General features: G+C 37.4%; 1 protein-coding gene across 2 annotated transcripts in view; it reads left to right on the top strand.

Annotated features, from left to right (window-relative positions):
- PCDH17 (protocadherin 17) overlaps positions 1 to 25,542 on the top strand; it is a 252,979-nt gene extending 227,437 nt beyond the window's left edge. For both annotated transcript variants that reach the window (XM_075336839.1, XM_075336838.1), the window contains one exon: positions 21,423 to 25,542. In XM_075336839.1, coding sequence (XP_075192954.1) covers positions 21,423 to 22,105 — 683 coding nt within the window. In that variant the 3' untranslated portion in view covers positions 22,106 to 25,542. The remainder of the gene's footprint in view (positions 1 to 21,422) is intronic.
- The last annotated feature ends 812 nt before the right edge of the window (positions 25,543 to 26,354 follow it).

Raw genomic sequence — 26,354 nt, 5'->3', positions numbered from 1 at the left:
CCTAGTTTTGTAGCCAGCTAGGGTAAAGCAGACGGCTGCAGCCTGCAGGCCACAGCTGGCAACCTCACCTTGGCTGGTAATCCAAAACTGAGGGCACCCCACGCTGTTATTTTAAATTAAATAAATAATTAAAAAAAAAAACACGTAGGGGTCCCCCAAAATTGGATTACCAGTCAAGGTAAAGCAGACAGCTGAGGCCTGATATTCTCAGACTAGGGAGGTCCATGGTTATTGGACTCTCCCCAGCCTAAAAATAGCAGGCCACAGCCGCCCCAGAAGTGGCGCATCCATTAGATGTGCCAATCCTGGTGCTTCGCCCCAGCTCATCCCGCGCCCTGGTGCGGTGGCAAACGGGGTAATATATGGGGTTAATACCAGATGTGTAATGTCACCTGGCATTAAGCCCTGGAGTTGGTGAGGTCAAGCGTCTATCAGATACCCGACATCACCAACCCAGTCAGTAATAAAAAAAAATAGACGACAAACACATTTTTATTTGAAAAAACACTCCCCAAAACATTCCCTCTTTAACCAATTTATTAGAATGAAAAACAAATCCAGGTCTGGTGTAATCCAAGGGGTTGCCATGACGATCCACACTGTCCCAGTCAATGAAGAGCAGGATGTTCCCCATTGGCTGGGAGAGCAGTGCAGTGACCTGAGCTAACATCAATGGGTCAGCCCAGGTCACTGCAGGGCATGACAAGTGCTGCTGTCAGCGAGGTACATTACCTGCGCTGATCTCCAGCACACTGACAGCCCCTGTCACTGAGTTCAATGACCGCCGCCTTCACAGCCAAGAATCGCGAGAGGCCCGTGACGTCACCGCTAGTCAGTCTCGGGTCGGAAGCGAGAGAAGGTGATGTGACAAGCGGCGGCCATGGAGGACAGTGACAGCGCTGAGGTCGGGATGGCGGGACTTCATCACCGCAGGCAGGGCCGGCTCCAGGTTTTTGTGGGCCCCGGGCGGAAGAGTCCCAGTGGGCCCCATAAACACGCAGACACACACACATACACAGATACATACACGTACATATACATATTTAAAGACAAACTCACAAAAATACATATAAACAGACAAATCTATACAGTCATGTACACTGACATACATAGATACACATCATACATGCATACATACAGAGACACACACTGCTATGCTGCATACATACATACATACATACATACAGACACACACATACTGCTCTGCATGCATACATACATATAGACAGACACACACACACTGCTCTGCTACATACATATATATAGACAGACACACACATACTGCTGTGCTGCATACATACATACAGACACACACACACTGCTCTGCTGCATACATACATACAGACAGACACGCATACTGCTCTGCTGCATACATACATGCATACATACAGACAGACACGCATACTGCTCTTCTGCATACATACATACATACAGACAGACACGCATACTGCTCTGCATGCATACATACAGACACGCATACTGCTCTGCTGCATACATACATGCATACATACAGACACGCATACTGCTCTGCTGCATACATACATGCATACATACAGACAGACACACATACTGCTCTGCTGCATATATACATACATACATACAGACACGCATACTGCTCTGCTGCATATATACATACATACAGACACGTATACTGCTCTGCTGCATACATACATGCATACATACAGACACGCATACTGCTCTGCTGCATACATACATGCATACATACAGACACGCATACTGCTCTGCTGCATACATACATGCATACATACAGACACGCATACTGCTCTGCTACATATATACATACATACAGACACGCATACTGCTCTGCTGCATACATACATGCATACATACAGACAGACACGCATATTGCTCTGCTGCATATATATATACATACAGACACACATACTACTCTGCTACATATATACATACATACAGACACGTATACTGCTCTGCTGCATACATACATACATACAGACAGACACGCATATTGCTCTGCTGCATATATATATACATACATACACGCATACTACTCTGCTACATATATACATACATACATACAGACACGCATACTGCTCTGCTGCATATATACATACATACACGCATACTGCTCTGCTGCATATATACATACATACATACATACAGACACGCATACTGCTCTGCTGCATATATACATACATACAATTAGACACGTATACTGCTCTGCTGCATACATACATGCATACATACAGACACGCATACTGCTCTGCTGCATACATACATGCATACATACAGACAGACACGCATATTGCTCTGCTGCATACATACATACATACATACAGACACGCATACTGCTCTGCTTCATATATACATACATACACGCATACTGCTCTGCTGCATATATACATACATACATACATACAGACACGCATACTGCTCTGCTGCATATATACATACATACATACAGACATGCATACTGCTCTGCTGCATATATACATACATACATACACGTATACTGCTCTGCTGCATACATACATGCATACATACAGACAGACACGCATATTGCTCTGCTGCATATATATATACATACATACAGACACGCATACTACTCTGCTACATATATACATACATACAGACAGTTATACTGCTCTGCTGCATACATACATGCATACATACAGACACGCATACTGCTCTGCTGCATATATACATACATACAGACACGCATACTGCTCTGCTGCATACATGCATGCATACATACAGACACGCATACTGCTCTGCTACATATATACATACATACAGACACGCATACTGCTCTGCTACATATATACATACATACAGACACGCATACTGCTCTGCTGCATATATACATACATACAGACACGCATACTGCTCTGCTGCATATATACATACAAACAGACACGCATACTGCTCTGCTGCATACATACATGCATACATACAGACACGCATACTACTCTGCTACATATATACATACATACAGACACGCATACTGCTCTGCTGCATATATACATACATACAGACACGCATACTGCTCTGCTGCATATATACATACATACATACAGACACGCATACTGCTCTGCTGCATATATACATACATATAGACACGCATACTGCTCTGCTGCATGCATACATACAAACACACACCTTGCTCTGCGGGGCCCACACACGCGGCTCCGGGGGCCACACACACGGCTCTGCGGGGCCCACACACGCACGGGGGGACAGGGAGGGGTGGGGAGGGAGTGATGTCCCACATACTGATCAGGTCACGGTGCAGATGGGGCCCACACAGCGCCGGAGGGAAGCGATTTGCTGGGGGTCGCTGGCTGGCACTGTGACTCCTTCATCTGTGCGACCGAGCAGGACGCCGGGCGGTAGCTCCGCCCACAGATAATGCTCAATGCAGGAGAACACGGTGAGCCTTAAAGGGCCGTCAGCCACAGTTTCCAGTGCCAAGGACTGCTGCCCCCGGGCCGACCGCAGGGAAGCCGAGCGGGACCATGTGTGTGTGTGTGTGTGTGTGTGTGTGTGTGTGTGTGTGTACGTGTGTACATGCTGCCGCGGGCGGGAGGGGGTGGAGCGAGCTGAGCGGGGAAGTGTGGGCTTCCTGCACGTAACTAGGATAAACATCGGGTTACTAACCAAAGCGCTTTGGTTGGATACCCGATATTTATCTTGGTTACCAGCTTCTGGCAGGCTGCCAGCGATGGCTCCTGCACACTGTAGCTGTAAAAAGCCCTGCTTTTTGCTGCTAGAACCGTTCTCGAACGTATCTAGAACTATCGAGCTTTTGCAAAAAGCTCGAGTTCTAGTTCGATCTCGAACAGCCCCCAAAATCACTCGAGCCTAGAACTGGAGAACCTCGAACCTCGAACCGCGCTAAACTCTAATCAGCACTCCAAAGTTAGATGATGAAAATAAAAAAATGTTAGCCTATTCAAAGCCTTTATATATTATATGTATTACTTTTGCTTTAATTGGCTGAGTGATATGTTTGTAACACTTTTATTGCTGTTCTTTTATGTATTCACCTTGTGTTTTGCTTGAGAAAGGCTCTTCCATTTTTAGCCAGAATGGGCTAATTAAAATCCATTTTTCATCATCTGACTTTGGATTGTGGCTCCCATTTTTCTTTTTTTATAGTTTTTAGAATGATAAATAAAAACTAAATATTAAATGATAAATAGATGTTAGTCACAGCTTTTTGTGAAAACATGCTTAAAAATCTAGTTATAGCACTTTATGGAAGTGGCCTCCAGAATCTGCTTATATTGGCTTACTGCTGACGAGTCACATCTCAGTGTACTTCTTCTGCATTGTTTTACAATCCAGAAAGTGGTGAATTGACAATTCATTGGTCTCAGAGAATAAGTTAGCAGAACAGTCCATGTAAAACTAATATAGCACAGGGCAGTGCATGACACGTGAAATTTATAAAATATAAAAGAAAAACCATGTGTCATTCAACACAGCCTAATGCCCTGCACTATACAATACAATTTCTCAGTTTTGCATAGAATGCTCCTTTTAATAATATTGAAATAGTTATAAAACATCAATGCATTAGCTAAAATGTACATAAAAAAAGTGAAAGAAAAAAAGCTGTGAATGTCATTTTTCAAGGTCCCAGGTGCTTTAGATTAGTCCATAGGCACCTCAGACATGACAATCCAGAATAGACAATAAGGATTTTGTGGTGTGCTGAGCTTTCCAAATAAACTATTGTGTTCCTACTTAAAGAGTCTTTCAGCAATTTGTTCCTATGTAATCTGAAGACAGCATGCTGTATGGGTTAATATAGAGATTTCAGCCATGTGTCTCTTATCACAAATTATGTTTTTGTTAACCTGCATTGTTAGTTTAAGCTTCACTAGCTTTATCAGTAGTGGACTGAGGAGCACATGAACTCAAGTCTGACTACGCCCCTTCTGATTAGCAGCTTCTTTCTGTCCATGGAAATGTACACTGAGATCATGGCGTGGGTACGGTCAGCTTTTAAGCTCTGCTACATGCTAAATCTAAAAACTCTGATTGTGTCAGAAGGGCTGCAGCCAGTAATCTAAGTGATACACCATTGGAATCAGGATCTACAGTATTTGCCTACATAATGGTGCTCTCAGATGAGGAAGCAAAAACCTGCGGACAGATTCCCTTTAACGTATTCAAAATGTTAGTCTGAACTTAATGAGCAATAGAAACACATTATTGAAAAAGATCCAGTGCAGTGATAACCATTACACAACTTTCATAGTGAACACATAATCACTTGTAATTTCCTAGCTATTAGAATGACCCAAAGATGGATTTCTTAGATACATGCATTAAAACAATAAATAAAGTGGAGCAATAATATTGTCACTGCCTAACATTAAGTTAGATGACTTCTTTTATTTCCCATTTACATCCTGTTTTTATTAGATATTTAGTTTGATGACATTACCTGTTTTCTATTGTATGTCACTTTTATGTACCAATACTATTAACAGTGAATTAAAGTAGTTTCTTTGATGTTACATGAAATGGTACAGGGAAATTAGAACCTCTTTCTATCAATAGCTAATGCAAAACGGTAAATTAAAAACGCCATTGTCTTTATGAATCTCTGTTTGCTGCCAAAAGACTAAACTTTACAGACGTCATAAAATCTAATAGTGTGCATCCTGCTATTACCTTATCGCTGCCTGTGCCCAGAGTGTAGACATGTCTTCCATTGATTCACGTTTCTCATAACCCCTTTCTCTTCTTGTAGAGTTAAAAAGCGATTTCATATTTATTGTCTCTGCTCTTAGAGAAACTGTGCTTGTTCGTTTTTTGTTTTTTTTTTCTTTCTACTGTATAGCTTTAGTCATGAAAACTAGTCGTCAATAGTGATCCAATAATGCAGAGTCTTACTAAAGGGGTTAATAATGCCACTTTTGGTTTTGGACTGGGTCTAGTGCTGTTGCTCACTTTTACTGAAGTTAATGTGAAACAGAAGAAATACCAGATATCGTTCATAGACTTGAATTTTTTTATTTCTTACCAGAAAGCTAAACTTGTAATTCTTATTCAATTACTTTAAGAAATGCTATTACACTATCTGTATTAATATTTATTAATATTTATTTACGCTACATAATGGGAGAGTAATTGACTGAACCAGAATTACCTGAGTGATAGGGAAAAAGTGAAAAATGTATCATGCACCGAATTTATTATGTATTCGATTTTGGTTATATTCTTGAACAGCATCAAGAAAAAAGATTTGACTAATTGGGGGATCGAAAATGCTTAAAATTCAAAACAAATAATTTAAGACTAATTCTCCATATGGAAAGTTTGGCGATGTAGCATGAGCTAGATGAAGCAACAGGCCACGTCACTCTATGATTATTGTTTTGTAGATAAGTGACAAAACCCAATCTTGGCATTTGTTTCAAACACTTTATTAAATAGTTAAGTGTGGGAAAACCTTGAGAAATGGTTTACACTATGCATAATTTTAAACCTCTAAAAACTTGCATTCTGCAAAAATCCCACTCACAAGTTACTCAAAAATGACATGTTGACTACATTACAGACCAAAAGTTTGGACACATCTTCTCATTCAAAGAGTTTTCTTTATTTTCATGACTCTGAAAATTGTAGATTCACATTGAAAGCATCAAAACTATGAATTAACACATGTGGAATGAAATACTTAACAAAAAAGTGTGAAACAACTGAAAATATGGATTATTTTTTTGGTTCTTCAAAGTAGCCACCTTTTGCTTTGATTACTGCTTTGCACACTCTTGGCATATCCTCTTGGCATATAATGTATATACCGTATTTCTCGTTTTATAAGATGCACCAGATTATAAGACGCACCCCAAATTTAGAGATAAAAAAAGGTAAAAAAAAAAATGGAGTACGTTTTATACTCCAGTGTTGTCTTACCGGAGGGGGTTGGCAGCGGTGGTAGAGTGGGGTCACAGGAGGCAGAGGCTGTGCTAGCAATGGTGGCAGGTCAGTGACAGCAGCAAGTCAGTGGTGGCAGTGACGAGTGAGTGACAGCGGAAGCGTCGGGTCAGCAACAGCGGCGGGTCAGTGGTGGAGCAGGCCGGTGCGGTGAGTGTCCCAGTCTGTCTGCAGTCCCAGTTCAAATGATCGCGCCCAGAGCAGTGTGTGTGCAGATGGAGCTGTCATCCTAAAGCTCCATCTGCGCACGCGCTGACTCACGGCGCCCTCTTTTGAAACCAGGACCGCAGACAGACTGGGACACTCACTTGCACAGCCACCGCAGTCCGCACAGCTACCCACCCACACAGAGTGGCAGCCAGCAGGTCATCCACATGCACAGAAAGGCAGCCGGCCGCCGGCACCGACAGGCATCCGACCGCCCGCACACAGCGACACGCACCTGGCCACCAACACGCACCCCACCGCCCGCACACAGAGCTGTCGCTATTATATTATATTAAAATCCATGTTTGTTTTGCATCAAATTGACTTGCCTTTTTGCCAATTCATTCTTAAAAAGGGTGTGCAGTGGTATACCTACACTCGCACACAGAGCTGCATAGACAGCCCCTCCCGGTAAGCTATATTTGGATTTTAAGACGCACCCCTCATTTTCCTCCCAAATTTTGGGGAGGAAAAGTACATATTTTAATCCGGTATTTTTCAATGTATTTACCTTAATCTTCTTCATTTTTGTAGTTTATGCGCTAGACGGGATGACGTATGGTAAAATTTGTAATGGTCATAATTAATTTTGCCCAAGTTATTCCGTCATGTGCCTTATTTGTACCATTTTCACCAATCTGTCAACTCATGCCTGAATCATAGTTATTTTTCTTTTTGTGTCCATCATGTCTAATATAGCTAAACACACAGTGTCTCTGCAGTAACTGAGCTGTAATGTACTCAATGTACAAATACACTTACTTAGCTGGAAGGAGATGCTGAACATGTACAGTACTGTAATTCATTTTGAAAACTGTGACTTCCCCAGTTTGAGAGCTGCGGAATAATATAATGGCTCTATCAGTGATACCATCTGGCTAAACCAATTGTTGCTGCAATTTTAGCTCCTGAGAATGCATCCTACTGTATTGTAACCGAAGTCACTATATTGTTTACAGTCTGTAAGAAGATATACTCTATGGCAAAATGAGAAAAAAACCTATTTAGCAAGAAGACTACACATCCTGTCATCAAAACCCAATTACGTTTCTCCACATTCTTTGAATATATAAAGATTTTATTTTGAGAAACTTTCTACTTTCTGTATAAATACCATCTGTGGCTTTATGCTGTGGGCTCTGTGCTAATGGAGTTATTTCCTAGAATGTCTTTAGGTGCCACAGACTACAGCTGAAGTTGTATTGTATAGCTAGACAGTGTCACGTCTAGCAGGTTATTTTTATGCTATTGTTTCAATGCCAAAATTCCAAACATATTTTGAAAATAGAAGGGAAGGTGTGTAGGCAAATGTGTATGCAAACACATTTTCACAAAGATGGCAGCATAAACATATGCTCAGCCTTGAATTGTTTATACACAGCAATGAGCTTATATTATATCCTACAACAGCCTATATACTATTTTATTATGGTATATCCCTTTAGGCATTAGAAAAACACAAAAACGCATATGCAATGCAATCTCCATCCAGATAAATGCTGGGGGTTTAGATTTCCAAAACCTAGAGAACCACACATTGGACACCACTGATAATTTATCGCCATTGAAATTGCAACCCCCAAGGAAAAGTCTTAGAATTATGAAAATCACAAGATCACAGGATAAGTAGCTATGTTAATGATATGTAAAAAGGAAAAAAAAATCCAAAGCGTCTCTCGTAATATAGTATTGAGTGTGAGCTCCAAGTGCAGACGAGCACACACTTATACATCTTAATATGCTACAAACGTGGTTATTAATCATTGATTGGGGAATGTACTGCGATTCTAGATGCATTTCGTCACATAAGTCATTAAGATTTTCGGGTGGCAACTCCCGTTTCAATTACTTAGCAATGATGTCCTAGATTTGCTTGATGGGAGATAAGTCCGGAGATGCTGCAGGCTATGGTAGTCTGTAAACCATGCAGGCTAGTCATTGTAGCATCAGCAGTATGCGGCCTGCTGTTGTGTTGAAAAATGGTTCCTTGGACACTTTGAAGAAATGGCCGTACCACTGGTTCCACTATAAAATCAATGTAATGCTGGATTTTAGTGTAACTTGAATGAACACTTGAGGCTTCCGCCTACCGTGCCATATGCTTGTGAAGGCCTTTAATGGTGTTGCCCCTTTGGAGTTTTGTGAGATTCAAAGAATGGCGTATAGTGATCCATTCTGTAATGTGTGAAATTAGTTGTCACATATAAAGTCTAAGGCACCAAACAGTGTTGACACAAACCATCAATAGGTACTCTTGTGTGATGTTGGACTGCAACCCAGGTGACCAGTTTTAGGTTTTCCATTGACCTCAAGCAACCATTTTTAAATTCAATCATGGTGCAGAGTGGGATTGCAATATAAGCTGGAATGGAGGTCTTTTCCCTTTAGTGATGAGTCCTGCTTTGAAATGATAACTAAAGATTGATCCTAAACCCACATGGGCAATTCCATGATGAGGCTTTTAAGAGAGGACGAGAAAGTGTTTTAGGAGCACTTTTTCAAGGTTTAGATTCTATACTGCATGTTTCTTGGATTGCTGTGAGCAGCCTATGTCATATAAATGAACTTCGATTGTCTACAGCGTCTCCAGACTTGTCTCCCATCTGTTATGACATTGCTTGGCAATTGCAATGGGAGCTGCCAGTAGCAGATCTTAATGATTGCATGCCAATTGAATTCAGCCTGCCAAAACATTCCTCAGACAATATTTATTTAATTCCACACACACTTGAAGAAGGTGAAATCAGGTATCTGTAGGTGCCACATTGTAACTGTCAGTAATACTTGTATATCTTTACTCTGATGATAGTTCTAAATGTTATTGGCTGTTCTTTTAGGGTCATTGATAGGTGCAGATCTAGGAAAGAGTTAAACGCTGCTCTGCCATTGAAGAAAATCCAAGACCACATAGTTAGGAATCATTATTCGTGTATGCGTTTCATAGATTATTCTCTTTCTTCTGGGCTAAAAATCATATAATGTGAGTTTTGGTCATGAAGGAGGAGAATAATCTTTGAAATGTGTAGACAAAGAATACAATTTCTATTTATTTGGTCTTGGATCTTTGGTTTTGGAAGAGCAGTGTATAACCCTTATTTGATCTGCACCTATAATCTTCCACTGGGTGCCTGCAGCAGCCATTGGTACACATTTATACAGTGGTTGTGACTTTCACAACCACTTCAGGGGAGCCCTCCCGATCCCTTTATATCTACTACTCTACTTGGGTAAGACCCTATCTGCGCTTTTTGTCTCTCTCAATTTCTAGGGTGATTATCTTGCTTTGAAATAAATTAAAAGCAAACAGATGCCTCCCTGATGGTATTGAATGGATATTAAGTGTATACTTGTATTACTCATCATAAAGAGCACTATTAATCCTGACCAAATATCACACTTCTATTTTCTGAACTGTAGATCCAAATTTGAAAGTAACCTCCACAATGCTTCACTTGAAACAAACTGCATTCTGTTCCAGCCAAATAGTATTTCAAATGCTGACGCTCCCATTCAGAGCACCTGCTGCCATCTTTCTGCACCACATTTTCAGTTTTTTCCCTTGTTTTCATGTTGACGCTTTGCTGCAATTCTTTCATGAACACCAATTCTAGCAACACTTTTCTGAACAGTAGATAGGTGTAGCTGGTTTCTGCCAGTTTGGAGCTTATGGCATTGCTGGACATCCTCCTATTTTGAAGCATGCATTTCACCTACTGCACCAATCCATATTGTCATCTACTGCACCAAGTTCCCTTAGCTGACCACCACGTCAGTGGTTTTCAACATTGCCTATTTCTTGGTGCTTTTTCAAAAGCGTTCAAGCAGCACAACTTGACAGCCCAGTTTATTTTTTGTCTTGTGTTTATGCTTATTTTTGGAATGTTGATATAAAACTGTCATCTATAACCTGAAATACTAGGTGGCCACTGTAATGTCTGCTATTAAAAGGAATCTGTCAGCAGATTTTTGAAATGTAATATGAAGACCGCATGCTGTAAGGGTTAACAGAGAATTTAGTGATGCTTTTCTTGTCAAGGTGTGTGATGTTGGCTATTTGCAATGTTTAATTTAGCAGCAGGACCTTATTATTGCCGTGACTTGCTGGTTCTGCCATGTTGTCCGACACACCACCTCCGCTGATTGGCACCTCACTTTTAATATATAATGTCCATAGAGAGCCTGGTGTGGGTGTGACAGCTTTCTCTCAGCTCTTCTGCATTGCTAAATATAAAAAATCTGTGTCAGAATGGCTGCACCTAGTAATCTTAAGTGATACATCATTGGATTCATGGCCTCTTCGCCCTACATTATGCTGCTATCAGATGAAGTAACAAAAACCTGCTGACAGATTCCCTTTAAGGACTGGACAAAATATTAAAAATATATACTCTTACACTGCTATGTTTTCTCATTTTTAACAACAGTTTAAAATTACGGACACATACTTTTTGCTATGTTCCGTAGTGTTTTATTTTATACCCAACAGTATACAGTACTACTGTGTGCCTTGACAGGAAATTTTCCAGATTGGAGAATGTGGCGCCTCGTTGAGACCCCCATATGTTAGTAGATCTTCTGTTATACTCCTACCACTGAGTAAAAGACCTATCAAAAAGTAGATATCCCATTAAAGATGAATTAGAGGACACATGGCTAATCTACTAGTATATATACTAGCATAACATAAGGCATAAATGTAATAAAAGAATATGGAAATGTGTAAACAAAGGCAATACAGGAATCTATTGTGTACCGTAAGTCTGGAAAAATCGTCTGAATGTTGTGTCTACATTCTTATGTTGCTGTTTTACTGTATTTTCTGCAGCAGCTATCAAGTTTCCAAAAATCATTTCCATTTGTGTAATATGATTCTAGGCCATAAAGCTCGTGTCTGGATTTTACTATCTACTGTCTTACATTCAAATGTTTATTTGCCTGTGTATTTGTCTGACAAAGCATACTATATGTGACAAGTAAATGAGAATTTTAGCCAGTTTCATTTCTGAATATAGTTAATAATAAATTCAGTGTTTGTCACACTGTTCTGTCTGATAGCATGAGAAAACTACTGATGTGCTGGGCTATAGCATCGGAAAGTTGTTAAGCATTTCAAACTATTCAGAAGAATGCAGTGAAAATGAGTAAGACTCTATTTACCGTATAGACCAGCAAAATCCCGCATTATATGCACTGATATCGCATTCTATTATGATTTGATAAATATATACCAAAAAAGTATGAGGCCATATATATATAGGACCCCAGGACCCCTTGCAGCGCTGGGGTCCTGGGGTCAATTCCCACCAAGGACATCATCTGCAAGGAGCTTGTATGTTCTCCCCGTGTTTGCGTGGGTTTCCTCCAGGTACTCCGGTTTCCTTCCACACTCCAAAGACATACTGATGGGGACTTTAGATTGTGAGCCCCAATGGGGACAGTGTTGCCAATTTATGTGAAGTGCTGTGGAATTAACAGCGCTATATAAATGAATAAATATTATTAATATTATATATAAGTCTGTGTGATCTCAGTGTACAATGTCCTGAAAGCTTATGCATGTGTGTGATTGGCCTAGGCAAAGTCCAGACCTAAATCCCATTGAGAATCCGTGGCAAGACTTGAAAATTACTGTTCACAGATGCTCTCTATCTGATCTTTCTGAGCTAGAGCTATTTTGCAAAGAAAAATGAGCAAAACTTTCAGCCTCTAGATGGGCAAACCTAGTAGAGACATACCACCAAAGAATTCCAGCAGTAATTGCAGCAAAAGGTGACTCATAGAATCATAGAATATTAGAGGTGGAATGGACCTCCTGGGTCATCTAGTCCAACCCCCTGCTCAAAGCAGGATTCACTAAGTCATCCCAGACAGATGTCCGTCCAACCTCTTTTTAAAGACTTCCATTGAAGGAGAACTCACAACCTCTCGTGGCAGCCTGTTCCACTCATTGATCACTCTCACTGGCAAAAAGTTTTTTCTAATATCTAATCTGTGTCTCCTCCCCATCAGTTTCATCCCATTGCTTCTAGTCTTTCCTTGGGATAATGAGAATAAAACTGATCCCTCTACAGTGTGACAGCCTTTAAGATATTTGTAGACAGCTATTAAGTCTCATCCCAGTCTTCTACAAGACTTAGTATTGGCTTAGGGGCGCTGAATACAATTTATTTTTAAAATATTTAGAAAGCCATGTATTATTTCTTTTACACTTCACAAATATTTACTACTTTATGTTGGTATATCACATAAAATACTAATAAAATACATTTAAGTGTTTGGGTGTAACGTGAAAAATGTAGAAAAGTTCACGCAATATGAATACTTTGTCAAGTCTACATTGAAAGGCTCAGTCAACTATGTCTTTCAACATATCCATCTATACCTATACATACAAATTCACTATTGATTACCATTTTCTTTTTTTTTTCCAGAGTAAATATTTATTTCTTCCTTTTCATGTATCAGTCACTAGGTTATGTGAATTAATGGTAAAAAGGTGACAGCATCTGCATGATAAAGTCAGAAATAGCCAGCACTAAATGTGCACTACTGCACTAAAAATTCCAAACTGCACTAATTATTAAATTTTGAGATGTTTGGCAAAAAAAATTGCAATTTCTTGAGCTACCCCGCCACATCACGGCAAATCTCTTTGGGGCACTCCTACTCTAAATTTATTTTTATATAAAATTTGCCATACGACCTCACATGAAAAAGTAGAACTGTTTATAGCAGCACTTACCTAGTGCTTTTCAATCCCGTACCTATGACTGAATCATGGCTGTGGGCATGACAGCCCCAAGCAAATGCTTCTTGAAGTATATAGCCTGTGGACAGGGCTTGAAGGCTGAATTTGAACAGCCACCAATTGCCAAAATCAAGACAGGTGGAATACAGCCCAAATCGGGGTGCACAGCAAGGTGGGAGTCAGCCACCGACCAATTCAATGAAGAAAAAACAAGATAGCCAGCACTAAAAATTCCAAACTGCACTCATTATTAAAATTTGAGAAAAGTTCACGCAATATGAATACTTTTTCAAATCTACATTGAAAGGCTCAGCCAACTATGTCTTCCAACATATCCATCTATACCCCTACATACAAAATAATTACTGATTACCATTTTCTTTTTTCAGAGTAAATATTTTTTTCTTCCTTTACATGTATCAGTCACTAGGTTATGTGAATTAATGGTAAAAAGGTGACAGCATCTGCATGATAAGGTCAGGCATAAGGCGTTCCCCAGTAACTCTGTACGTCTCCGTACTAATGAAATGTGCCCTCTATAAATTTAGAGTGTGTTCTCTTATTTGTGATGGAATAACAAAGTAGACAGGAGCTGTAATATGATTCAGTAATGCTTAACGTGTCATTCTCATTTTCAAGTTTTGCTGCCATCTGTGACCTAGTGATAACCTGCATGTTTGTTATGCATAAATCCCATTATACTTTCCTAGTTTTGTGTTCCCATGGAGTTACTATACTACAGTGATTTCCTTTAGAATGTTTTCTATCAAGTAACAGACAAATAAGCATAAAGAAAAAAAAGAGAAAACATTTAATGTCACACATCACGGTAGCTGAGCTGTTCCTTTTTCTCCTCAATCTAAATTAAAATCTCAACCAAATGGAAAATAAATAATAAAAATACATAGCAACCTAAATATTGAATAGAGCACATTTATATAAGTATGTTGCCTTTTATATGAATCACAATTACATATATGCATTCTTTTAGAATATCTTATGCACACATGCATACATATCATGGTAGAGGAATGACATAATAAATATTTTTTTATTATTATTATTATTTATTTTTTTTTAAAAAATGTTTTCATGATTGAAAAAGAAAAAATATTATTATTATTATTTTGAAAAATGTTTTCATGATTTAATAAGAAACTTATTATTATATTAATTATTATTGCTCTTATTTTATAATGTTTTCATGATTTAAAAAGAAAAATATATTATTATCAATAATACTAATAATAATAATAATTTTATTATTATTTTACAATTTTGTTATGATTTAAAAATAATGAAATATTATTTTATTATTCTAATCAATATTATTATTATTATTTTTATTATTTTACAAAATATTTTCATGATTTAAAAAGAAAAAAATATTATTTTATTATTCTTATTATTATTTTACAAAATGTTTTCATAATAAAAAAAAAGAAAAATATTATTTTTATTGTATTATTATTATTATTATTATTATTTTGCTTAATATGTTTATAGGCTTTATTTTAACTTACACTTAGGTCACTATCATAGTTTTGTCTCTGGTCAGTATTTTACTTCCAGCCACTGAATTTTCTCCAGCAGATCTATATTGCTATTTTGCACATATCCATGGTTGGTTTAATGAGATTCTGTCACAATCTGCCTTGTTAGTGCCCACAAGTACTCCCACTAAAGTGCCTCTTTTCCTTTGAGAGTCTCTCTGTAATTTGGGATATCTGAGCGTTTTAGAAGACTCCTTTGAGCTTTGAAGATTCTTAAAAAAATGTATTAAATTCCTCCATGACATAACTATTTAGAGCCACATGCAGTGTAAAAGGGTTGGAATAGATACGACATGTAGAAAGGTCATGCAGATCTAATACCACCAGAACTTCTAAATCACACAGCACAGTACTACTGAAGATGAACTGGAAGCCATAATTTTCTATTTAATTAAAGTAAAGTTGGTACTATGCAGGAACGTTTGCTATTCAAAGATATAAACACTCAAAAGTATATCATTAAAAGAATTAATGGAATTCTCTGTGCAGGCTAAACCTATATTATACCTAATACAGGTACCCAGGGTTAATGCAATAAACAAAGAATCTCTTATCATTATTTTGCCCTGCAATGGGCATAGCACAGTACATCAATTTTCCTTTGCATATGAGAGTAATCTGTCACAATGGTAATTACAGCATCAATTACTGTATAGAAGATAGACATGGCTCTCAAAACCTACATAAAAGGTATGAGTTGTATATTAACACCTTCCCCACCCGACGATTTTTCGTTTTTTTCCTCTTCCAAAGAGCCAAAGGTTTTTTATTTTTCCATGTACATAGCCATATGAGGGATTGTTTTTTGTGAGATGAGTTGTATTTTTGATTGAAACCATTAATTTTACCATATAGTGTACTGAAAAGGCAGGGAAAAAAATTCCAAGTGCGGTGAAATTGCAAGAAAAGTGCAATTCCATAAAAGATTTTTGATTGGTTTATGTATCATGTTCACTATATTTTAAAACTAACCTGCAATATGATTCCCCAAGTCAGTACAAGTTCGTAGGATATCAAACATGTAAAATTTTTTTTTTTTTGTGTGTGTGTGTGTTTGTTTTTTTTATTTAATTGGTGCCAAAATTCAGACATTTGTAAATAAAACAATTGAGCTTTTGTTGCCATTTCCAGAGAATCGTAACATTCTCATTTTTCAGGGTCTGGGATTGTGTGATGGATTATTTTTTTGCTCCCTCAGCTGATGTTTTGACAAATACTATGTTTGGATAGATGCAATGTTTTGATCGCTTCTTATTGCAATGTTGCATGTGAAGATGCGATCACCCAATTGCTTGTGCTGTGCAGAAATGTTGACTTTCTCTGAACACTGGTTCGCAGTTGGAATTCACAGGAAGTTCATCATGGCATATACAGCAGCCATTAGCTAACCCCCAGCTATTAAGACAACCCATCCATGCCCCACAATCATATTACAGGGCAACCGATGGAAACAAGAAATGACGCGCTCCCTGCTGGCATGTCTTAAGTTCCACTTTCGATCTTGACAGTGGGACTTAATTAGTCAACAGCAGCGCACAGATCTCCAACCTGCCTGCCGCTGTTAGAGGCCCATGTCGGCAGATCAAATCAGTTGACATGTGTAGGGAAAGGTGCTAGCTTCACGAGTGAGCCCATATCAAAGGTAGGGACATGACAGATAATGTAAAAGTACATCATAGGTCGCAAAGGGGTTTATAAAAGATCACTTCCTAAATTCAGTATCATTTTGAGGATGAAATTGCATGTGCTATTCCAAGTCTTATTGACAATTTATCTTTAATAAGTGAAGCTATTATACAGGATCCGGTACAGTACTGATGTTTTGAGTCTCCACTATCTTTCATGCTAATGTTACATGTATAAAAAACAAAAAGCCAGCACCAAATGTGCACTACAGCACTAAACATTCCAAACTGTACTTATTATAAAAAAATTTTTGAGATTTTTGGCAAAAAATTGCAATTTCTTGAGCTGCTTCGCCACGTCACGGCAAATCTCATTTGAAGCAGTCCTACACTAAAATATTTTTATAAAATGTGCCATACGGCCTCACATATGAATAGTAGAACTGCTCTTAGCAGCACTCACCTGGTCTATTTCAATCCCGTACCCATGACTGAGTCATGGCTGTTAATGTTACATGTATACATATTATTCTGACTGTGATTATCATAATCATTTTAGATTAGAAGTGAATGCAGCAAATATATTTATCAGAAATATGGGTTGTAAAGACTTATCAATCAAAACCTTATTGTTTTATTATGGTTTTGCTATGTATCCATAAAAATATTGGTCGCCTATGAATTTTTGATAAGCTTTCCAGAAATATTAAAAAAAATAAAGTTTACAGATAATCCTGGAGCTGTCATATGGATACTAAAAATGCAACTTCATTACAGCCTAATTAAAAAATGAAGCCGGTTTCATATAAATCAATCAATTAATATAATATCAGCAATCATTTTCTAGTGTCCCTTTTAAGAAGAAGAAATAGCTATAGGAAATCCTTGCATTTTCACTTTCACAATTTTGAGATATCTTCGTTAGTGATTATAAATACTTTTCATAAGTGAATGCACAACATCTGAGGTTATGTACTGTGACAAAGGATGGATTTGGAATATCAAAAAACTGACCAACACCTCAGCGAATAAGACAAGTGTGAACAGGTGCAAGCCGAGACAACTAGTCAATATAACAAAAAAAGGATGGATTTGGGGGACACTTTCCATTAGTAATACATTATAAAATGAGTGGAAATAGAAAATGAGTGGGAGTATCATTGAGCTTGTGTTGGAATGATTTCTACGTATATATAATGAAGTGAATTTTAGATATTCCCTAAGTACGTTAACAAAAGCTAACTGCAGCTATTTATTTCACTGTGAAACATAAATGGTGAGGGCATATTGTGTTCAATGTAATTTAAAATGTAAAAAATGTTAACAAGGAGGATTGTGGTAAAGCAAAGCGTATCAATTATTCACTCCTAGCTGAAGAACACAGACCGTAGCATACTGTTCATTTATTTTTATTTTAATGCATTAGAGGATAGCATTCAGCGCCATTCTTACAGAGAATAAAGCCGAAGCAATAAGCTATCATTTATTCAGCTTTACATAAAATATTTCTTTCTTGTTTATATAAATTTATTATACGCGGAACATAAAGAAAATAAAACTTACTCTACCAAATAACAGATAATAGATATGTTTTCTAACTTGGCAATCGTTTTCTGTACTGAATGCAGCACATACATAAAAGAAGTCATAATATAGTTAAGGGAGCTTTAAAAGAAAATAAATTGATCCACTCTGCTCATCATATGTTTTTGTTTTTAGTTTGCTTTATGCAAATAGTATCTTTTATGTTTTTTATTCTCTCAAGTATATTTTAGTAAAATGCACTGAACATGAGCACATGTAATGACCCCACAGAAGATCATTAAAATGGCAAGAACCTCTTTATATAGGACTTTAACCCCTTCATGACATATGACACACAGTTATGTTACATGTCATGTCCTTGCTTTCACGCTCAAGTCCCCTCATTGGAATAAATAATACAATAAAAAGTAAAGAAAGTTTTAAAAATATGAAAAATTGAATTGTCTACTTCCCTCTTTCTTTCTCTCTTTATTTCTTTTCCTTTGACTGACCATTATGTGCCTCTATGGTATGAATGGTAAATATTTGCTGTTTATGGTATAGTTTATGGATTTTATACTTTTATGATGGTTCAAGACAGAATGATATAAATGTTCTTAAATGTTCTTTATTGTAACAAACTGTATATGGCTACAACCATGCAAAGCCTTTCATGTTTCATTGCATTCTTGTTTTTTTTTGTTTTGTCTCTATTTGGGGGTTTGCCTTGGTCTGCAGCCCTGCTTATTGTAACCAACCTTAATTTTTCAATAAAAAAGAGATTAAACATATAAATATGAAAAAAAATTTACACATTCAATTCACACCTCTTTTGCCCCTTTAAAAATGAAGCAATTAAAAACAATACACATATTTAGTATTGCTGAGTTTTTAAAAGTCCGATATATAAAATAAATTAATCTGATCAGAAAAAGGAGTAACAAGAAAAAAGCAAAATGCCAGAATTACGTTTTTTGGCTGCTGCAACATTGCAATAAAATGCAAAAAGGCGATTAAAACAAACCAAAAAAAATCAGTAAAACCATCAGCTCAAGCCCTCACACAGCATCATATCCCGAAAAATTGAAAATGTTACAAATGTTATGGACAATGACAACACAAGCAAAAATTTAATTTCATTAATTAAGTTAAAAAAAAGCTATACATGTTTGGTATTTGCATAATCATGCTGACCTAAAGAAACATAATGCCAGATCAGTTTAACTATATAGTGAACATGAAGACTTAAAAAAAAATTGTGAATTTGCACTTTTTTATTCCAATTTCAACACACTTGAATATTTTTTTCCTTGCTTTCCAGTGTATTACATGATAAAATAAATGGAGTCATTGAAAAGTGCAAGCTGTCACTCAAAAAAAAGCCCTAACATGGTTGTGTGGATGGAAAAATAAAAGTTGTGTGTCTTGGAAAAGTGGAGGAAAAAAGTGTAAACAAACCGCCGAAAATGACCCAGTCATGAAAGGCTTAAACAGCAGTATCATAGTATCATAGTATCATAGTTTCTAAGGTTGAAGGGAGACTCTAAGTCCATCTAGTTCAACCCGTAGCCGAACATGTTGATCCAGAGGAAGGCAAAAAAAACCCCAATGTGGCAAACAAGTTCCAATGGGGAAAAAAATTCCTTCCTGACTCCACATCCGGCAGTACAAATTTTGCTTTAGGGCACCTTCACACATCAGTGAAAAACACATATATTTTTCACTGGCGTGTTAAAGGTGCATATGTCCCTCTGTGTGCCGTGATTTTGGCATATGTATGATTCCGTGTGCTATCTGTGACAATACACGGAGATCAGGCACTTATACTCACCTGTCCACGCCACTACTTTCCGTGGTGCTGAAGTCTCCTGCGATATTGTTTCCAGCTGCCTGTCTCCCCTCTGCTGTTACTTCTGGGTCAGCTGTGCAGCAAATATGCATGAGCATCATTGACCAGCCTGGAAGCAGTAGACAGCAGCGGCCAGAGGGTGAGTTTAAAAAGCTTTTGATTTTAAATGTATGTGTTTTTTCCAGTATGGGTTTCATGGACCACACCACACCACACCACACCATGTCCGTTGAACATCAGAGATGCTAGAGAAAAACAGACAGGTCTCAATGCTGATCAAACAGACATGCGTGTGAGCCGCAAATAAAAAACACATCAGTGAGAAATCACTGATGTGTCCGCAGACCCATTGATTATAATGCGTCTGTGATTCTGGTACGTATAAAAACTGCAACATACTTACCAGAATCACTAACATGTGAAGGGGGCCTTAGTTTTAGTCATGAACCTTTATCCCACTTATCACTTCTCAGTTTAATATAACTGCTGAAGAGAAGGTGGGGTGGCAGCAAAAAGTTGCTTTACGGGAGTAATTTTCTATTTTTCGAAATGACGCACTGCAATTTATAACTTCGTGAACTGCATATGTAGTTAACCCTTTATCTTTGTAGAGTTTTTAGGTTTATTGTAGCATTTGGTGTCTGTGACATTTTTAGCACAATGCAGCCCACTCTTTTTTTCGGGCTCTTATAATCTTTCTGAAAAACCTGTTTGAGATATCTGTAAATGCAAAAAAATGCTACCAAAACTATATGTAAAGAATATTGTTAAAATATTTTAAATGTATTTTTTTGCAAGAGGAAAATATATGAGGATATGAGCCCATCTTGTTCCCATCCGTCAGAAGTGATTTAAAGGAATTTAAGGATTTTTATGCATTTTCTAAAGGGAGAATTTTGAACTCCTATCTGTCTTAATGTATGAATATTATTTAGTATGCTAAATTCACCTTTTATATTTCTCTTTTTTTTTTTTTTTTACAGAGCAAGAGGAGTGTGTTAATTGTACAGATGAATGCAGAGTACTCGGTCATTCTGACAGGTGTTGGATGCCACAATTTCCCACAGCAAACCAGGTGGAAAATGCAGATTATCGCACAAATCTCTTTGTTCCAACTGTTGAAGCTCACGTTGAGACTGAGACTTATGAAACTGTAAACCCCACTGGGAAAAAGACCTTTTGTACATTTGGAAAAGACAAAAGAGAGCACACCATTCTCATTGCCAATGTAAAACCATATTTAAAAGCCAAGCGTGCCCTGAGTCCTCTTCTGCAAGAGGTTCCTTCTGCATCTAGCAGCCCAACCAAGACATGCATTGAGCCTTGTGCCTCCACTAAGGGACCATTGAATGGCTGTGAAATAAAATCAGGAGTCTTGGCAGAAACAACCAATCAATACCTGTCTTCTGATGGTCAGTACATATCGCCTAGTAAACAGACAAAGGACCCTCAGTATATCACATCAGACCCAATGGCTCATGTTTTTGCCGATGTGCACTCCAGAGTGAGCCGAGACTCAAATGAAATGGACGCAGTCTTAGACCATCTGGAGCATTCAAATCGTGATTTGGGCCGAGAATCTGTAGATGCCGAGGAAGTTGTGAGAGAAATTGATAAGCTTTTACAAGACTGTCGAGGAAGCGAAGCAGTGGCCGTAAGAAAGTGAGCAGGACGGAGAGGCTATTATGTTTGCCTTTGTCAAGTAAATAGTTTTCCCTTGGAACAGCACATTTGCAGGGAAGAATGGAGATGGATGCTGCTCTGTGGCTCTAAGTGAACGCTTAAAGTGCCCCCAAAATCTTGTACTGTTTTTTTTTCTGTTATTGAGATTACACTGGCTTTATTTTGACAAAAAAAATTCTATTGGACTCAGTCAAGAAAAAAAATATGTTGTAGTGAATATTGACAATCTGTTATATAAGGGAACAGAACTCGGAACTTCTTGTTGATGTGACTTTTCATTTGCTGAGGATAAACCCATTGATTAACAGGGTTGACTAATTTATGTGTGGATTTTAAACAGCATCACTAGCTTCTAATTAAAGTCCTAACTAATTTTGCTGTAGTCCTAGCTGCACCAAACATCAACACCCATTTGTGGTAAACATTTCTATATAAATGACCAACATTCCAGACCATTTCAGTACATGTCCGTGTCATGTAGACCATTTCCATGCCACACATAGTAATATATAAAAAAAATTATATAGTCGATTTATTGTGTCCTGCACTAGCATAAGCTAATTCACTTTATGTAAAATGAAAAGTGTTGGAAAAAAAAAAAGAATTTTAGTGTCCGACAAAAATAGACAGTATATTCACACCTGAATATTTATACAGAGAGATAATTATGTTTTTCAACCTTGATTAATGTGGTTCTTAAAAAAGAAAACAAAAATATTTTTACCATTTAAGGTAAAACGCTCAAATAGCGATAACATTAAGAAAAAGGTTTTTTTTTTAATTAATTTGTGGACACTAAAATTTGCTCAGGAAAGTAAATGTCCTATTCATTGAAGCAAATATCAATCACATCACCATTTAAATGTGCAAATGTAAGAAGATTTAAATGTGTTTACATCAAAAAATGGCATATTTTTATGATTTATTTGCAATTTTAGTGCATATGAGCCAAATCGTTGAGTGTATAAGAGCTATATTGTGTATTTTATTAAATTAATATATAGTTGTGTTGCAAAAAAAAAAAGAAAGAAAAAAAATATTTGGGCTTATATTGTAAATGGCAAGTGTTGCCTCAGTAGCTGTCAAACTCTATGAGTTTTTGTTTTCCTGTTTCCTCTTCCCCTGTGGACTATGGGAAGCAGCGCCTCAGAGCTAAGTCTCTTGTTACATGTATGGTCTTAAATCTGCAGTAGTACATAATCTGTTCAAATTGTCTTCAAGTGGACTGTCAGAGCAAGGTGAGAAAGAAACAAACGTTCTTCAACCATGCCATTGTAAAAGTTTACATTTAAGCCCATATGAGGAAACCAAAAAAAGAACAAAAAATTGAAAGCCTTAGCAACATTTTTTTTCCTTCCCGTACTGGCACCGATTTTGGATCATATCAATAGCACCAATTTTGAATTCTATAAATAAAGCTACAGATAAAATATGGATCTTTCTTGAAATGTATTCATGCACAATCGAACACATTTAAAGGCTTATTTATTAAAGGGGTTTGATATGGTTAGAAAATAGGGTCTCCTTTTATTTTTCCTGAAAGAGCCTTACTTTTGTCTATTGGTTCTGTGTAGAGATGAGCGAACCCGAACAGTAAAATTTTGTGTTCCTATCTAACACAGATTTTACAAAAAAAAAAAATCAATGTTCCATTTTGGAGTTCTGGTGTTTTATGCATGTTGACCACTCAAGTGAGCATTGGTGTGCTCAGGTCCGCTCAGTGCTCGGCCCAGTGCAAGCCATTTGTAGTGATTCAATGGCTCTCACTGTAGATAACATCAGTATCATCGGATGTAGTGTGAACAAATAAAAACAAAACAATAATTCTTCCTCCCTTCCCTGGAAGTGCTCTGTTTATGGCTGGCTGGGCAGTTTGGATCAATGCCCAAATACAATCAGTGACTTCCAATGGGTTTGAGGTCAAGTCCACGTCCTGAATAGAGCTTTATCTAAAGTCCAGCTGAACCCACCGAATTCGAACTTCAACAGGTCCGTTCATCTCTAGTTGTGTGTGTTATTATAGACCAGCTTCATTAAAGAGAATGGAACTGAACTGCATTACCAGACACAACCACTGCATCAGGGTGGTGTTGTTTCTGGAAAGCAGACCCTTTTTTTTTCTAATCAATGACAACCCCCTTAAGTGGCTTTGATGCAGACTTGACAAATTTCTATTTGTGAAAGGGCAAAAATATAATATACTAGTATCCAATATTTATTGATTTTTCATTCAAGTTCTCCACCAAAGTCCCATTAAAATAAGCCCAATATGTCATGTTTCCTAAGCAGCGCAAATTCCACAAGACACCTCAGGAATGCACATGCCGTAGGGCTCTCTTTGGTATTATGGTCTGTCTTATGGAAAAGCCACACTTAGCAAATATGTGCCATAATAATAGGAAAATATTAGGATCTATTTATAAATATATATGTTAAATCATATTCTTGTGGCCAGAGACATTTCTAAAAGGTATAATTTTAATAATTGCATGTTTCTTTGTCTTTTTAATACATCTTTATAAAATAAAGAGAAAAAAACAAAGGCATAAAAATACAAAAAAAAAAAGATTTTTATACATAGGATATGCACAGACACATACTGAGCTGATCAAACATTACTATCCCCTGTGTAGATTATGTACGATGTATAAAACATCTCTCTTCAGAGCTGGGAGAAATGAATGTGAATTTGGATTCAGATTGAACAAGATGGTGTTATAATGACCATATAAACTCGCCGACAGGTTTCATACAGGCATTATCATAACTCTATGTCAAATCATTCCTTTGTACTAATTAAAAGTCAGAACATGTACTTGTGGGTCTGTGGTTGAGAATTCCATGTCTTTTCATTCCTCCAGGATATGTCTTGTGACAGCGGTTCATTGTCAATTGCCTCCTAGCTGCATTGCATTGTTAATTGTATCTCATTTTCATGGTACAGAGGGTACCATAATCAACTGACTGTGTACAAATGCTGCATTGCTCTACATATTTTGGACAATTTATGTACCTAAATGTGATGTCTATGTGTTCTGCGATGTTCCTATCCGGCAGGAGGCTAAAGCTTGATTTTGCTTGATAGCTGAAATTCCACAGTAAAATCAAATTCATTTCTCGCCTCTACATAATTATTTCAGTAGGCAACAAGAGTTAATGGAATAAGTCACAGTATGTTTTAATGCTTAATTTGCTGATTTGACAAAATATAAGTCAATTGATTTTCTACACAAAACCACATCTATTCTGCCCTCTTAAAATCATCAGTTGTTCAGTATTGCAGCCAAAGCGCACTGAGACATTAGACTTCCTGAAGAACGGAACGGCCATGTCATGTTTCCAAATCATCTTTGTAACTTTTAACACTGTATGTTTCTACTTTATCTGACTGGATACTAAAATGTAATGGTATTTTGGAAATTGTTTGTGGTTTGCTTCAAATGGGTATAACTTATACATGGCTATAGCAAAACTTATCCAATCATTCTAATAATAGAGACTTACATAAATATATTAAAAACAAACTTTACATGAAATTTTTGTTAAAATTGATATTAGAACTATGATATAATACATCCTGGAAGTCAAGAGCATTACCTTCAATGTATATGTATATATATAAATCCACAGTGGATACTGCACTCTCAAATCGTTCAATCAGCGTGGACCCACTGCAATTCAATAGAGGGTGTAACATATCCGATAGCAAGAAGAGTAACTAACAGTACTTTAGATAATCTTCAAGCTGGAATAATTTAGCACCACATGTGCTATGTTACATCTCTGAACTATGAAATAATATATACATCCTGGAAGTAAAGAGCATTACTCATAATGTATATATAAATCCACAGTGGAAACTGCACTCTCAAATCGTTTAATCAGCGTGGACCCACTGCAATTCACTAGAGGGTCTAACATATCCGATAGCAAGAAAAGTAACACTACCAGTACTTCAGATAATCCTCACGCAGGAATAATTTACCACCACATGTGCTAAGATACATCTCTGAACTGAGTCTTTCTCAAGATGTTCTAAAGTGTTTAGTGTGAGTGAACTCTTAAAGTGACAACATTTTAGCACAGGCTTGAGTTGCGCCATAATTTTGGGACTTTTTACAGCTTTTTACACCAGAATACTGGTGTAAAAGCGTTAGTGAATAGGGCCCAATATCTTTGTCACTTGTGTGCCTATCAAGTTGAAGCCTATTAGTGTTTTTTGCAACATCTTT

The sequence above is a fragment of the Anomaloglossus baeobatrachus genome, chromosome 2, assembly GCF_048569485.1.
Source record: "Anomaloglossus baeobatrachus isolate aAnoBae1 chromosome 2, aAnoBae1.hap1, whole genome shotgun sequence".
Lineage (NCBI taxonomy): Eukaryota > Metazoa > Chordata > Amphibia > Anura > Aromobatidae > Anomaloglossus > Anomaloglossus baeobatrachus.
Note: the sequence above shows the minus strand (reverse complement) of the source record. Positions and strands in the feature narration are given on the sequence as shown.